Below are 16,331 nucleotides of genomic sequence, written 5' to 3' on the forward strand. Positions count from 1 at the left end.
AGTGTTAACCCTGAATTATTACCTATCCCTGCTACAGAAGAGAATTTGGACATAACTCTATGTGCTTTGAGATTTACACATTTTCCCTCTGGTTTTGTTTTGTTCTTTTTTCTCCTGCTTCATTTTCAGGGTGTGAATATAAGTGGGGGTCAGAGGCATCGAGTCAGTCTGGCCAGAGCTGTCTATAGTGGGGCAGACATCTACCTCCTGGATGATCCCTTGTCTGCAGTTGATGTTCATGTTGGAAAGCAACTTTTTGAAAAGGTGATTGGGTCGTCCGGCATGTTGAAAAACAAGGTAGCCATAACATCACTTTTGCTTTAGTGAGGGAAGGAGAGGATAATCTATGTAGCATTGTGCCCAAAATTCTAATATTTTGTTTATTTGTTGAAGCAGAGTAGTTAAATTTCACATAAAGAATGAGATGTTACATTGCTCTTTTACAGACACACTTTAGTGAATGTTTTAAAATTTTTTACAAGTTTACTCTGACCACAACTTATGTGATTATTACCTCATTGACTAATAGCATATTCGAAGGTGGTTTACATGCCAAAATGAGTTGTTTTTAGCTTAGGTGACTTTTTTTGAAAAGTGGTATTTTGATGCATAGTACTTTTATAAAAAATAGTATTACTTTATTATTTATTACTTAAAATTTGGTATTATTAATCTAGCATTCATAACAATTCAGTTGTTTTGTGAAGGAACCAAGAAGAAAGGAATTAATATTTACCAAGTGCATACTATGTTTGACACTAAATTAGTTCATTTAGTTCTTATAGCAAGTCTCTGAGATAGGCATTATCATTATTCCTATTTTATACATGAAGAAACTCAGGGCTTATAATGACTTGATGTAGCTTGCTTAATTTAAGAGCCACAGAGATTTTTAAAAGCCTGTCTGACCACAAAATCACACTCATCCATTCACAATATGTGTTTACAGATTTATTAATATAGAGAATTCTGGAAAAATTAAATAAATGTATAAAATAATAAAATAGATATTTAAGTAAAGAATAGACAGATGTCTTTACTTATTGAAATGAAACCAAGATAAATCTTCTCATTCAATTTTATGTATATGTATACAATAATATGGAAAGATTTAAAAATAAAGACTTGAATCAAACATGTTTTTGTAATGCTATGGGACCTTAGAAAAAGGAAGCAAGAATGACAGTTATAAGATTGTTTTTAATTTGCTGTAAATTTGATTCATTTTTAATGAATGAAGAATACCTGAACTAATGGGTTAAAAACATTTGCTGACTTTTTCTTACTTTTTTTTTTTTTGTCTAGCAGTGCATCATCATTCATTGTGAAATATATTTATATATGCTGCCTTAAACTGGCACCTACCAAGAATTATACTCTAAAATAGTAAAGACAAAAAATAATGGTTGCAGCTCTCTTTAAAATGGCTTATTTTTGCCATCTTTTGTAACCCAGGGAATAAAATACTCTTTTGCAGACTCGAATTTTAGTGACACACAACCTCACACTTCTACCCCTGATGGATCTTATTGTTGTAATGGAAAGTGGCAGAGTAGCACAAATGGGAACATACCAGGAACTTCTGTCTAAAACCAAAAATCTCACGAATTTGCTTCAGGCCTTCAGTGAACAAGGAAAAGGTGAGGACACAGTGAAAAATAAACCTAAGATACAGTGTGCTTACCCATTTTGAAAGCCCACTAATTGCCTGATTTCTTACTATGCATTTTTCTTCATTCATGCTACTTAAGTCAGGAACTGGGTGTCTTCCTTTCTCTAGAAAAGAAACAAATACGTTGGGACACATCAGCTAAAAATCAACCTTGTTTATGATTTTTAAGCAAAATGTTATGCCCCAGGGTCAGTTTGTTCATTTATGAAATAAGAGATTAGATGATTTATAAGCTCTGTTGCAGGTTTAGAATATAATGGGTCTAAACGTTCTACTTTCTTTGAAATTAAGTCCATGTCAAATAAATAATAAATATTTAAAACATACTACTGCATGTTGTGGGAGAGAAACAAAAGAAAAGAAAATCTGAAGAATGACAAAGGAGAATGATATTTGTCTAACTTTTACAAAATAATAACTGAGTTTATTTACTACTAATTTTTGTTACTATAGTCCTAGTGTTTTAAATTAAGATTCATAGATATTTGTGTAAATGAAGTGGTTTGATCTTTATCTAATTAGGACATAAGGATGTTTGAAATCTAGTATTAGTTTAATTTTCCAGAGATCAGTCATTTTCCAACTCTGAAAGTTGGATGTACCATTATCTTTTTCCAGCTGTAGATGTTTTCTCATGTGTACCACCATCATGATCCTTGTTCTATACCTTTCCAGAACACCACTGAGAGACGGCTGTAAAACCAGTGAACTATTTCATAATTGCAGGCTAAAAGAAGACATATAGAGTTATTTTTAGTATTTCCTACATGAACTGGTATCTATTCATTCACTTTACAGTTTACCTGGATATAAAAGTCAGAAAGATATGAAACCAGTTTATAACAAGATCAGTGCAATTTAATATTTTAATGCCATGAAATCAAAAAGCAGAGCCATTTTGCTGATGTGTTTCTCTAAGCTAATACACATTAGGTATGCACTACTATTTTTTTTATTCCTTGTTTATACTCCTTTCTCAAATTTAAACATTCTATATGTAGATGCATTCAGAAATACCTGATCCATTGTCAGGTGGCTGTGATCATTCTTAATAAAAGAAGCACCTTGTCTTTTCTTAATGGCTAGAAGTTTTGGAAATGAGCCCTTGCCTATTTGGTCAGGCTAAGTAATAATTTATATTTAGTGTGTAGGAAAGATATATCTATGAGTGTCTCTGAGGGCTGCAATGAGGATGTGGTCTGTCATTTTCTCTATCCCCAGCACTTAGGTAGCCTCATGTTAGGCAAATAACAGGTACTCAGTAGCTGTTTGTTAAACAGATGAATCTGCCTCCATTTTTTCTACCAAAAGTGTGTCTCCTCAGAGTTAATGGGATGATTTGTAATGCTACGAGCCAGTATATATTTTTTGCTATTTATTTTAAAGGCAACATGAAATATAAGTTGTATTACTTTGGAAAATATAGCTCTGAAAGCAGGCAATGTGTAAGTTTTAAGTTCAATATTTAATCTACCATAAAATATGGAACACAATTTTGAAAGTTGTGGAATTTGCTCTTGTTTAAGTCTCCAGTTTTGGAAACAAATATCATACCTCCCTCCATTGATATATCTCATGTACACCAGTCCTCTGTGGTAACAAGTGGAAAACATCCTGAAGTTGAGCTGACATTAATAGATGTTACGATCTCAGCAACAGAAATATGACAGATTTAGGAAAATGTAAACTGAACTTTCTTCTAATTACTTCAGTATTGTGTCTTTTCTGTTAAAATTCATAAAGGTGGTGAGTAGAAATCATTTTTGTACTAGAAATAGAATATGCTTTTTGCAATGAATATTTCTGGGATTCTGATTTATTTGGATGCTGAGTAAAAAATATATAAAGTCTTTTTAAAAGCAGGCATAAAATTACTCATGTTAATACTAGATAGATATTTGTAAAAAGTCAGCCATATATATTATAATTTTATTAGTGGCCACACAGAGCAGAACAAAAATAGATTAACTGATATAAAATTGATATAAAACATCCCCCAAACAACAACGTCAAACCTGGTTACATTTAGTCACATTTCTGCAGTATTGCCCTTAGACCTGGGCCAATTTGACCCAGTCCTGTACTACGTCTCCGCTCTGCCTTCCCTGGCTGGCTCTCTGGCCAAGGCCTAGGGATTGTGCCCATCGGGGGTCCTCTTTCCATCCCCCCACTCCTTGACCACTCCAGGTACTTGGAGTCCCAGAGTTCTCTGCCCATATGACATAAATTTGCTCCAAGGACCTGGGCTCTCATCCTTTAGTTCTATCCTCTTAAGGGTCGACTGCTCTACTGGCATTCACTACTCCTTGGATAAAGGATGTTTTTATTCTTGGAGGAGGGTTAACAGAGTCTGGACATGTAGCTGAGGTGGCTACAGACATGGTGAAGAGTGGAGCTGGGGTGGGAGAAAACCCAGCAAGGACCTTGACCACCTCACCTAGGACTACCGCATTCCCCAGAGGAACTCGCAGGGCAAAGAGGATATACATCTTGCCCAAGTTAAGATAGATTGTAAGTTGCAAAATTTGAATCCATCACTGCCTCTGTTTTATGCCAGAGGCCAATCAAACTGAGTGTAGGTCTCAGCTCGCTCTTGCTCTCTCCATCTCTCTGTCTTCCTCTTTTCCTCTCTCTCTCCCTCTCTGTCTCTTTGACAACTTTGGGTTTCAGGCAAGTCACTTATCCTATCTGAGTTTTACTTTTCCCTGCAAGATATGGGTAAACTTACCTGTTCTCTTTATCTTATCAGCTCATTTTGGCACTCAAATTGTATAATGTATGTGAACACATTCTATAAATTATAAATATATAAATGTAAACATTATTATTATCAGCTATAAAGATGAAAATGTGCCTTAGACAGGAGAGGATGAAACATCCCCAAATTGAATTTTAATTCTGTGAGACATGGAATCCCATGTTTCTTAGAGGTAGTTGATGTAAATCAGAGGCTTCCTTTAAGGACCAGATGTTTACTTCTAGAAATAAGAAAACATAGAGCTCATATAAGAGACCTTAGAAATCTCCAAGTCCACTTCCTTCTTTTTAAAGATAAGAAGTCTGAAATTCAAGGAGGTTAAGTATTACACTGTGGGAAAAGACAAAAATCTGCCTAGCTCTGAGATGTTTCCCATCGAATTCACTAACAGTAACTTGAACCTCAGTCTTGTAGTTCTAGATGTGTGACTTTGATTAATGCTACCTGCTTTACTTCTCTGTGCTTTTTATCTGTAAAATAAGGATAATCGTAGCATCTTCCTCACAGGGGTAGTTTTGAAACATAAGAGTTAAAATATGTAAAGTATTTAGAACATTGCCTGCCATGTAGGAAGCTATTATTAGTGACATTAGTAAGAACATGACAGAGATTCGGGGATTACCATTGCATGCTCTTAATACTTTTCACAATAATAACATTTGTCTGTAAGACTTGATGATATTGCATTTTTTTTTTAAAGACTGGAGTCATGTTCCTCTTGGGCAAATACTTAAACCTTCTGTGGAAGATCCAAAACAAGTTAGCACTCCTCTCTAATCTCTAAGAAAGAACTTCTCTGTAGGCTTTTTCATTATGGAATCTTAGTTTTATCAAGACATTACAAAACATTTTAGGTGAAGGGGAAATAAAGGGGAAAATGAAAGGCTCCCAGTATACCTATGGATCCAGAACACAAAAAATTCTCTAACTTGTATAATCTTTCATCATATTTCTCTCTATTTTGTGCATTGTTTGCTTTTATGGATATAAAAGCACTCACCATCTTCTTCTGCAGCTCATGCTTTAAAGCGAGTCAGTGTAATCAACTCCAGAACTGTACTGAAAGAACAAATCCTGGAGCAAAATGATAGGTGAGTATTAGGGTAATACCAGGCTCATAGGGATTATGGACTAATTAATTACATTTTTTAGCATTTAAAATGCATGCTATAAAAATGATCTGTACATTATGATGGATACAAAATGTACTTAGTGGTTTCCAAATTTTATACTATAAGTTACATGGTTGTATCTAAGTTTTTAAGTGAGATGTATGTGACTTAATTTGGGACACATAGTAACTCTCAGTAATTTCTAGCACTAGAAGAAATCTACTCGGATTTGTGTGTGTGTGAGCTAAAGATATACCCCAAATGAATCTGTTTAGAAAAATAAGAGGAAGGAAGGGAAGGAGGGAGGAAAAGAATGGTAAGGGAAAGGAAGAGAGAAATAAAAATAATAAAACTTTGACCCTGATTGGATTGTTATATTATACTTCTTTTTCATTTTTGTAAGTAACTAAAATGAACAGTGATCGAAGCAAATTAACCTAATCAGTTATTTGCCTTAATACTCCAACAGTTGCAAAGAGGAGCCAAAAAAAAAAAAAAAAAAAAGGAATAATAGCAAAAAGTGGTTTAAAAAGTAAGTGGCTAGAATTCTAGGGAGCTGCCACTGGTCAAAGTTGCTAAAATGGAGAATTGGAATGGATTAGAGAGAAGCAAATACTTCAGGATCCAATAGCTCAGAATTTTGTAGTTTTGACCTTGAGTAAAAGAATGGGCCTTGAATTTATTATTTTTTTTGAAAGGGTTGGATATTCCTGTGGTTGTGTGACGATGTGGATGTTGCAGCTTGCAGCTTTGTGTACATGCCAGGTTTAGCTGACTGAAGAGGTAAATTAAATGATTCCTCTGGATCATAAAGACCTTGGACTGCTTTTCTTCTTTATTGTCTTGGTGTTGTCATCCAGTCTCATGACTTTAATGACCTTTACTCCAGGTTTATATCCCCAGCCCAACCTGTTCTCTGAACCCCCGAGTTGGACCCTCCTCTTTGATGTCTAATCTTCTTAGCTAATGGCAACACTGTTCTTCCAGTTGCTTAGATAAAATACCTTGCGATCACCCTTGACCTCTCTCTTACTCCATATCCAATCCATCATCAAATCCCATTGGCTCTATCTTCAAAATATATCCAAGAATCCAGAATTCAAACACTACTCATCACTTTCACAGCTTCCCTTTGTCCACATCACTATCATTTCTCCCCTGAATTATTATAATTGTCTTCTTACAGGTCTTCCTGCCACCAGCCTTGCCCTGTACAGTCTGTTTGCAGCATAACATCCAGAGTGGTTTGTTTTACAAATATGAGTCCGATCAGGTCATTCTTCTGCCCCCAAATCTCCAAAGGATTCACATCTCAGAGTAAAATCCCGAGTCCTCACAATGACCTATATATAAAGCCTTGGAGGACCTGGACCTGTTTACCTTTCTCAGAACCTCCTAAAGCTCATGTCACTCTTCTACTGCAGCAAGGCTGACTCTGCTGTTCCTGGAAGACTAGGCATGCGCCTCCCCTGGGGCCTTTGCACTTTCCGATCCCACTGCTTAGGGCATATTTCTCCCAGATATCCATATGGCTTGCTCGCCCATCTTCTGCAGGTCTTCTGCTCAAATGTCACCTCATCAATGAAGACTTAGTTAGCCACCCTATTTTATACCACAATACTTCTTACCCCTTCCATGCTTTTTCCCCCACAATTTTTACTAATTATCAGCATACTGGAAAATATACTTACTTACTTTTATTTTGTCTTTCTCTTACCTCTAGGTTATAAGCTTTATAAGAGCAGGAATTTTTGTCTTTTTGTTCACTCTTCTATTGCCATCTACATAACACATTTCAACTAAACACTGAATAGCATGTGTTCAGTAAGTATTTTGAATGGATGAATAACTAGAGACAGAAAGCACACTCAAGGAACTTTTAATCCATCATATATTTTATTTTATTTTTCTTACCATTATAACAATAAGTTTCATTTAAATGAGTGTCAGTTTTTAAGGATGTCCAAGAAAAGCAAAAAAAACACTGAAACAGACTTTGAAATTTCTGGGCTGTGGGATCTTCGAATCTCTAAATTATAAAGAGAGTTTTCACCTGTGTATAGAGTCACCATACACTCAATAAGTAGCTTGCTTTAAGGCTTAAATCTTAAAAATCAATAAGTATTGTTATAAACATAATCATACCCTTTCCTCTGTAATAAATCATTTTTTCTATTTATAAGTCACGGTTAGTCATATCCAAACTGAACCTCTTAAAGTTTTTGTGAACCACTTTTACAAAATCTCTCCTTGAAAAAAGAACCCGAATCCCTATAAACGTTTGTTTACAGAACTGGTTTCTAAACATTTCTCAAGTTCTGGTGGCTCAAACAGAAGCCAGCATGCTGAAACTTAATTCTTCAGTAGAGTACATCAAAAAGATCACCTCAATTCTACTATGGCACATTCATGTCAACAGAACCCAGCGTCAAACTTACTTTTTAATGACTGTGATAAAAATGTTACTGGAGGTCCATGAATCCCCGCATACCAATCTTTTCTTGTTTTTATGCATGGCAATTATATCATTTTTATCTTTTGTTTAAGAGGTCAGAGACCTATTTTCATTTCTCTGAAATATGTGCATCTTTGCCTACTTCCATGTATTTCCTAGTTTATTACTTTCTATACTATTCCTAGTCTAGCTTTCATCTTTTTTTTATCTGCTTTACTATTTGGTAAGATAACATTACATGGAGAAAATTTTCCTGACTTTCAACCTAATTTTTTTTAACCTTACCCAATTATTTCCAATTTATGCAGAATAAGATAGACTAGAGATTGGAAGATACAAACAGACAAGAACTTTACAATGGAGACTCTCCACAGTGGGATGTACTGAGATAGAACAATGAATCTTCCTCATGGAAGGGTTCACAGGGAAACTACCCATCAAGAGGGAGGTGGAAAGGAAGTTGGACCGAATAATGTCTGAGAGTCCCTCCCTTTGAAATTTAAGAGTTAGAATTACATTATGATGTTAGTTTTGTTTTCAAATAGGGACTAAAATAAGTTGAACTGTTTCAATATTTTGTTTTTCATTTTTTGGATTAAATTTATATGGTATATATTATTTTATTTCCTTAAATATTTATTACTATCTTCCCTGACCAAAATAAACTGGAAATGCTATTTTAGTATCTAGACTGCCCCCCCTTCTGGCTTTCATGTCAGACTCTATTAATCACTTTAATACTCCCATACATACTCTATACTTTGCAACTGTATGCTCAGTTCAGGGATAACGGTTTCAGTATGTTAATTTTATATATTTTATACAAAAATATGCAGACAGGTATTATGCCAACTTTCCCAAGGGTTTCTGAAGGACAGAGCAAGACTCATTTTTAAAACTTCTCTACCAGCATAAAAAAATTTGCTCTTTTAAAATTCAAATAAAACCTGTTATTCACAACAAAGTGCCCAGGACCAAATGCAGTACTTTTGTGGAAAAAGGATAATTAACTTTGTAGTTTGGAAAAACAGTACCCTCCTGTGTAGTGGCCAGTAAATTATTGGTCTTTGTTAGTTATGTCTAATTAGGATGCTTTAATTCCCTTTTAACAGTTGGGTTCATAGCATTTTATATCCAGCTACATTAAGAATTAATTTTTTGGCTTGACACCAATGCTAAATTTGCTTATCCAAACAGAAGCCATGCCAAGGGCTTGAAGGATGATGACAGTAATTAACCCAAATCATATACCAGGAGCTATTCCAATGAAAGTGTCTGTTAAATAGTGTATCTTTTCCTGATGGTAAAGCTGATCCTACAAAGGGCATGCATGTACTGCAACCTCCCACAGAATGTTTCTTGACACTAGTGCCAGAGACGGAAAGGGAAGAACTACTGGACTGATCAAATAGCCATGTCTTATTCTGGTAAACAAAATGGGAAACGTGGAGAAATGGGGGCATGTACCTCAGTTTAGAATTTCTAGAGGTCAGTTTGATATTAGATATATCAAATGACTTAGAATGTAGCATATCTCATGCTCCTATGTCCCTACAAGGGACCATGAGAGATGTGTAAAGAGAATTATCATTACAGCAATAATTAAAGCAGGAAAAATCTGCAACCAGTATAAAATTTGATTTTGTTAAATAAGTCTTAATATAGTAAAATGATAAAATATTATGTTGCCATATGACAAAATATAAAGCTGTAATAGAATAATATTTGAGGTTCATTATATACTGAGTTACAAAGACCATGGGTAAATTTTTTAAAAAATTAAGACTGGTTATAGAGCAACATTTGAATTATGATACCACACATATAGAGAAAAGACTATAGCAATCCTCTCCAGCGTGTTAGCACCAACTATCTCTGGAATATAGCATTATGAGTATTTTGCTTCTGCTTGTCTTCCTCGTCTGTTGTCTCTCTTCTCTCTCCTCTGTTGTCTTTGCTCCTCTTCGTGCCATTCTGTATTTTCCAAATATTTCTTCAGTAACACAATTCCAGAGGAATTGACAGCTACTTGGTGATTGGTTGGAAATGTGTCAAGGTTGAGACAGAGGAAGTGTCGTGGCCAGAGAAAGCTTTTGAGGAGGTAGGAAATAACTGGTTTCGTGTAGGGCGCGTTTGAGATAATCAAGCAGAGACGAAGTAGGTGGCAAGTAGGTTTTTTACCGTATGGATCTGGAGCTCAAGGAAGAGGTATGGACTTGAGAAATCCATGTGAGAGTCACCCACAAAGACGAAGGTTGTTGAAACCGGGAATGGATGAGAGCGCTCAGAAAAGAGTGTGGAGCATAGAAAGGAAATAATGACTAGAACTGAGCCTCAGGAAATATAAACGTTAAAGGAAGATGGAAACTAATGGAGGCCCAGAGAGGCGGGAGAAAACACAAATGTGTGATGGTAGGGAAGTAAAAGGAAATGTCTCTACAACAAAGCAACGGTCAATGATGTTAAATGCTGTGGAGAATTTAAGTGAAATAATTTTTAAAGTATCCCATGAATACGGCAATTAAGTATTGTACTTATTTTATCAAGGCCCCGTTGATGGAAACCGTTTCAGCCAGGTGCCAGAAAGTTCGAGGAGAAAAAGGTGGTTTGGCAGAAAAATGTTTGGCTACAGAAAGAAGGCAAGAAGTAGGATAGTAACTGAACATAGAGTTGAGGGTGGAATCATTTCTGTGGTGATGGTATTAATTATAAGATGAGAAAAATGTGGAGTTCTCTGTGGGCTGAAGGGAAGGAGTCGCTAGAAAGGAAGAAGGTGAAAATTAGAAAAGAGAGGAAACAATTTGGGGTCTCCTAGATTTGCCTTAAGCTAAGAATCCCTTGCATCATTTGTTTAAAAGACAGATTTCTAGAGGGGAAATCTTATAATCTGCATTTTTAAAAAACACTGTCAAGTGTGTCATCGACAGGAAAGTGTGGAAACGCTATATTTAATAAATGTATTTTGAGAAAATGGGGAAGAATGGGATTCAGCTCATAAGGTTATCCTTAGATCTGAGGAGAAAACTACCTTTGTTTTTTACAGAAGAGGATTAGAAAAGGCTGGGTGGAGATGCAGATAAAAGTAGAAGTGTGGTGACTGACTTCCCTATCTGCTTTGACTTTCTCCATCAAGTAGGACATGTGGGTCCCTTCTGAGAGAGATGTAAGAATTTCTAGGCACTATAAAAACCCGGGTGGAAGGAAGATATTGATTTATGGTGGAGCCAGTTTGCTGGGCTCTATGATCTTTTGAAGCAGCACTCCACAGATGGGCAGCAAGTGTGACAAAGGCTAACCTGTGAGTTTTAATGTTGAAATTTAATTGAAGGAAAGCTATTAAAGTTCAGAATGTCACCACAGTTTGGATGACATGGTAATCATGGAGTACAGGCTGGATAATAAAAGGAATCGAGACAGGGCCTAGGTTTGCCTGGGGCTGAGAGTTTCCCGGATGTGGGACAGTCAGTGCTAAAACCAGGAATATCCCAGGTAAACCAGGATCGTTAATCATCTTAGAGGGCAAGGATGATAGAAAGTTACATTTGGGAACTGGGAGTCTAGGTAGAATAAAAACCAAATACAGTGAAAGTAACTGAATGTACAATTTAGAAATAGAAAAAGGTTATGTTATGGCCAGGGACTGAAACAATTGGAGTCAAGTTTTCAAAGGTAGATTAGTTCCAGGTAATAAGATTCATGGTTTGTGGTCATGAAAGTTGATGGCCAATGTAGAATGCAGATGGAGGACTCTGGAAGTATGAAGGTCATGAAGGTGAAAAGAGATTGAGTTTAATACAGTTGTCCTTGTCAGCTGTGACATCACCCAGAATGGTGGCAGAACGAAGTGGGACGAATTAGCCTGATGCTAGTCTTCTGATAGGGCAAGAGGCAAGTAGATGAGGAGGCACAGATTATGGTACAGCCAGATGGCATTGGCTTACACAGTCTAGGGATTTGGCTCAAGTTTGAAGGGTAATTATCTAGAAGAAGCAGTGAAGAAAATCATACAATATGCCCTGGCCCTAAAATATATGGGGTAAAAAAGAATAAACAATCTCCCTTCCAGAAGATTAAAGGAACAATGTTATTATCAAGGCAAGTCAGGTCTCTGTTAATGAAGCAGAAGAATATGCAACAAAGTGGTTGAGAATGTATAACTTTTAAAAAAATGTTTAGTTGATCTAAAAACCTAAAAAAAAATGTACATCGTCTTGCTTTATCAGGCCCTTATTGGATCAAGGAAAACAGTTCTCAGTGAGAAAAGAAAAGGTCCCTGTTGGTGGGGTAAGCACCAGAATAACTAGTGTTATTTGTTACTAACCACTCAAATATAAATGTTATTAATAAATACCATATATTTTTCATTGAATTTGAGGAAGGTTGCTCTATAATAGTTTGAAGAAATTGAATTAAATGCAACAGTTGGACATTATAGTGGTGTTTAATTAGGATTACATGTTACTTAGCTATGTATATTCTGGTTTACTAATGATAGTAACTAACATTATTTCAACTTTTATTTTTAAGTGCTCAGGACTGTGCGGGAACTTTGCTTGTACTTATAAGGTGGCTACTAGTATTACTCCAATTTACAGATGAGTAATCTGAGGATTAGAGTAGTTAGTAATTTGGACCAAGATCATAAAGCTTAGGATATGTCAGAGCAGGATTTAAATCTAGCTTGTGTGACTTTTAAGTACAGTAACTTATGTTTTTTTAAACAATTTTGCTTTTAGGTGAAGTTCTCAATCATTCTGAAGTACCTCCAAGCCTTCGGCTGGCTCTGGGTGTGGCTGAATGTGGCCACTTACCTGGGTCAGAATTTGGTGGGAATTGGACAGAATCTATGGCTTAGTGCCTGGGCAAAAGAAGCAAAGCACATGAACGATTTCACAGAATGGAAGCGAATAAGAAGCAATAAACTTAACATCTATGGATTATTGGGATTAATGCAAGGTTAAACAAAAAGTCTAGCTGCTTTTCTTTTCTCTTTCTAACCTAATTGATTCAGATGCAAACGTAGGGCATGGTTTTACTTTTTAAAAATCTATGTCATAATATTCAAATACTTTGGGATAATTCAAATGCCTATGTTTTTAATTAACCATATTTGCAAGAGTAAACAAAACCTTGTATGTGTCAACTACATGGCCCACACTGAATATTATCAATTTGTCTCATTTAATCTTGACAATAAGTATTTAGAAAGGTGTCATTGTCCCCATTTTACAGCTGAGGAAACTGAGTCTCATATGTTAAGTCAGTCAGGACTCAGAAGTCTTGAATACATGGCTGTCCACTGTATGTGTGAGGCTTGTGACTGATGTGAAGATCAGTAAGTGAGTCTTAAAAACTGCATTGTAAGTAAAGCTTAAAACTACATTGCAAGCAATATTCGTGTAAAAGTAGTAAAAGAAAACACTGTGAGGATTTAGAGCAGGGGGAAGCCATATTTGGTTGAGAGATTAAGGTAATTTCCAAGGCATAGTTGGCATTTGAGGTGACACAAAAAAGATGGATGGAATTTTGTCAGGGATCACAGAGGACAAAAGCTGATAGATGCAGAGAAAGATGTGAATAAAGACGGATGGGGAAGGTGAGGGGGATATAGGCATAAGTGAGGATGCCAGTCTGAGTAGTCTTTAGGTTATTGATAGGACAGTAGGGGAACTAGAGGTGGAAAGGTAGTTTGGAGATGATAGTTGGAAAGGCAAGTAGAAAACTTTGAGAATTTGGGGAAAAAGAAGTGACAGAATTTGGAGTTATTTTTCAGAATAAGAATAAATTTTCAGTGATGAAAAAAGATGGGTTTTTATTGGTGGGACTAAAGTCAGAGACCAGGGAGAAGTTGGGGTGGGTAGGGAAAAAATAATCAAGGATCTTCAGGAGTCTAGATGGGAGATAATCTAGTACAAAAAGATCTCTTATCTGATGCATCTCCTTGTCACCCAAAGCATCTAGACTAGTGCTAACCAATGGGTAGGGAATGGAATAAGATTTGAATAAAGTATGAATGGAGGAAGGGTCAGAGAGCTGCAGTGGGACTGGAAAAAAGGGGCAGATAGGAAAGACACTGCAGTGAAAACATATATAAGAATTGCTGATTTGTGGGTAAGAAGAGAACATCACTCATGATTTTGAAGTTTGGGTAATTGAGAGAACAATGAAGACAAAAATAAAGAAACCAGGGACGAGGGAAGTCAGTTGGTAGAGCAGAGAAATGATTAATTCAATTTGGAGCACGTTTAATGGGAAGCGTGGATACATATTTTTCTGCTGTTTTTTTTTTCTCCCCAGTAGCAGAATAGATACACATTGTCCTTCCAAGAAGTTAGGTGATATGAAAGAGTAAGAAGAAAGATACTCAAAAGTATAGTACTCAAAAGTGCAGAAAAATTAAAGGGAAGATTTTTTTAAATTAATTAATGAATTAATGAATTAATTAATTAACGTTTTGGCTGCGTTGGGTCTTCGTTGCTGAGCGCAGGCTTTCTCTAGTTGCGGCGAGTGGGGGCTACTCTTTGTTGAGGTGCGCGGGCTTCTCATTGTGATGGCTTCTCTTCTTCTGGGGCACGGCCTTTAGGCACAAGGGCTTTGGTAGCTGTGGCACGCGGGCTCAGCAGTCGTGGCTCGCGGGCTCTAGAGCGCGGGCTCAGTAGCTGTGGCGCACGGGCTCAGCCGCTCCACGGCATGTGGGATCTTCCCGGACCAGGGCTCGAATCCGTGTCTCCTGTATTGGCAAGCGGATTCTTAACCACTGCGCCACCAGGGAAACCCAAGGGAAGATTTTTTAAATAGACAATTTTTGATGTGTTTATAAGAAGAAAGGAAGACAAAGTGAAGGAGAGTGATAAATTCAAATAAGAAATAACAAAGCCATCTACGTGGAAGTCTTGCTATCTAGGGATATGCATAAGGGAAAACAGAGATGCATACTTTTGGTAACAGAAAATGAAGATAACATTTAAAAATTTGTGATTTAGGGCCTTGCTTCTGTTTTCTCCTCTCCTATCTTATTTTTATTGTGTGACCATAGTACTTCTTATAATTATCTCCATCAGAAAGTAAGCAAATATTGTGAGACAAATTTATGTTTGTTTTGTCATTCTGTTAACAACATTCGTTGAGGAAAGAATTGTTACGTTAACAACTAAAATGAGATACAAGGACTTAGAATGTGTTTGGTTTTGAGTCACCGAATCAAGTTTTTTGGCTTGTGGTTTGCAATTCGAGGAAAAAATAGATATAGAGATCTAGAATGCTGAGCAGCAAAAGAAATGTCCCATATACATCTCTATATCTATGTCTGTCACACATATATAGGAGGGTTAAACTCTTACCAATCCAGTGAGCTCATGTTACAGTTTTAAGGGAGATTCAGTATACTTTGGAGAATATTTTAAGTGAGCAAATACTGTTTTTCCTATACTAGACAAGATATGCAAGTTTAGTGTTCAAAATTTTACTTGTGTAAAGTCTTACTTTTAATTAATTATCAGTAGGTATAGAAAGTATTTTGTAGTAAAGGTAAAAGATTATGCAGAGTTTAATCAAAAAGATTTTTTCCTGATTGGATTTTCGTTTTTTACATTTAAAAATATTTAAATTTTTGACTTATTATTAAATACAATTATAAATTATTATAAATTTTAAATTATTTCTTAAGAAATGAAAATATATAATTTCTGATATTTTTAGTAGTCCGCAGCTGTGTCCTATGGAACCTGGTTCAATCAAGAGCAGGCTGTATTCACTGATATCATCAAAGCTCCCATTATTTTTTGAGCTTTAAAACATTAATAGCACTTTCACATGTTAATACGAGAGGCTATGAATAATATAGAGGGCTAACATTCAAAGAAAACTGGAGTACTGAAGCAGAAAACATTGCATCTATATTTTGTAACAATAATAAAGATCTTACCTTATCTTCTGAAAAAGAAATAGCCCTGAACATTTTATTCCTGGTTCCCAGTTATTTCCTTTAGAATCTCTAGGACACTCTGAACATCCCTAATCTATTGTGTTTTATGCCCCCTTGTTAGGAACTTCCTTTTCCAACCCAAAGTGTAAAATATAGGCGCCTTATTTTCAAAGTGAAATGTTTAAGGAGTACACCAGTCTAAGATGAGTGAGTGGATCATTTACTTTACTTACCTCACAAAATTCCACTGAAATGACAGTGGACAAATATAAAAATAAAGGGTTCAGGGGATTTCAGAGTGATAAATGTCTACATAAGCAATTATACTGATAATCAAGGGTAGAAGAACCTGTAACCAGGAACAGATACTAGATGAAGCTGTAAAAGAATAGGGAGCGGTTCAGTCTAGC

The 16,331-nt window shown here is 36.0% G+C and overlaps 1 protein-coding gene across 1 annotated transcript in view; it reads left to right on the plus strand.

The window, feature by feature from the left end:
• Positions 1-16,331, plus strand: part of LOC137766010 (multidrug resistance-associated protein 1-like) — an 81,629-nt gene that overhangs the window by 46,677 nt on the left and 18,621 nt on the right. The window contains exons 14-18 of the mRNA XM_068545717.1: positions 130-297; positions 1,478-1,640; positions 5,446-5,521; positions 12,221-12,281; positions 12,734-12,953. Of these exons, the coding sequence (XP_068401818.1) occupies positions 130-297; positions 1,478-1,640; positions 5,446-5,521; positions 12,221-12,281; positions 12,734-12,953 (688 nt within the window). The remainder of the gene's footprint in view (positions 1-129; positions 298-1,477; positions 1,641-5,445; positions 5,522-12,220; positions 12,282-12,733; positions 12,954-16,331) is intronic.

The sequence above is a fragment of the Eschrichtius robustus genome, chromosome 6 (genome assembly GCF_028021215.1).
Source record: "Eschrichtius robustus isolate mEscRob2 chromosome 6, mEscRob2.pri, whole genome shotgun sequence".
NCBI classification, from domain to species: Eukaryota; Metazoa; Chordata; class Mammalia; order Artiodactyla; family Eschrichtiidae; genus Eschrichtius; species Eschrichtius robustus.